This window comes from Penaeus monodon, chromosome 15, assembly GCF_015228065.2.
Source record: "Penaeus monodon isolate SGIC_2016 chromosome 15, NSTDA_Pmon_1, whole genome shotgun sequence".
NCBI classification, from domain to species: domain Eukaryota; kingdom Metazoa; phylum Arthropoda; class Malacostraca; order Decapoda; family Penaeidae; genus Penaeus; species Penaeus monodon.
The window spans coordinates 15,997,872-15,998,230 of NC_051400.1; the positions used below are offsets into that span (position 1 = coordinate 15,997,872).

The 359-nt window shown below is 40.1% G+C and overlaps 1 protein-coding gene across 1 annotated transcript in view; it reads right to left on the bottom strand.

The window, feature by feature from the left end:
* Positions 1-359, bottom strand: part of LOC119581785 (sterol regulatory element-binding protein cleavage-activating protein-like) — a gene marked incomplete in the record, with an annotated part of 28,708 nt that overhangs the window by 5,766 nt on the left and 22,583 nt on the right. Inside the window, 1 exon segment of the mRNA XM_037929914.1 lies at positions 62-231. Coding sequence (XP_037785842.1) covers positions 62-231 — 170 coding nt within the window.

The window sequence follows — 359 nt, forward strand, 5'->3', positions numbered from 1 at the left end:
AAAAAATAAAAAATAAAAAACAAGAGGAAAAGGGAAAAACAAGAAAGGCAAGAACATGTACCTTAAGAGTGTGATCATGTGCACCTGTAATGAGTCTTGTGCGATCACATGTCATGACTGTGATGGGCTGCTGGTGAGCGCGTATCCCAGCATAACGCACTAATCCTAGAGCTTCATCATAACCAAAAGTCCAGCCATTTCCATAGTCTCGACTGCTGCCACGACTGTGCCCTGTTAGGTAAAAAATTATGTGTACATAAAACATACACTGCAGGACAATAGGCAGAAACAGGAGGGGCCAAAAATCTACTAAAAGAATAGGAATAGAAAAAACATGCATCCATGTATATATGTGTGTG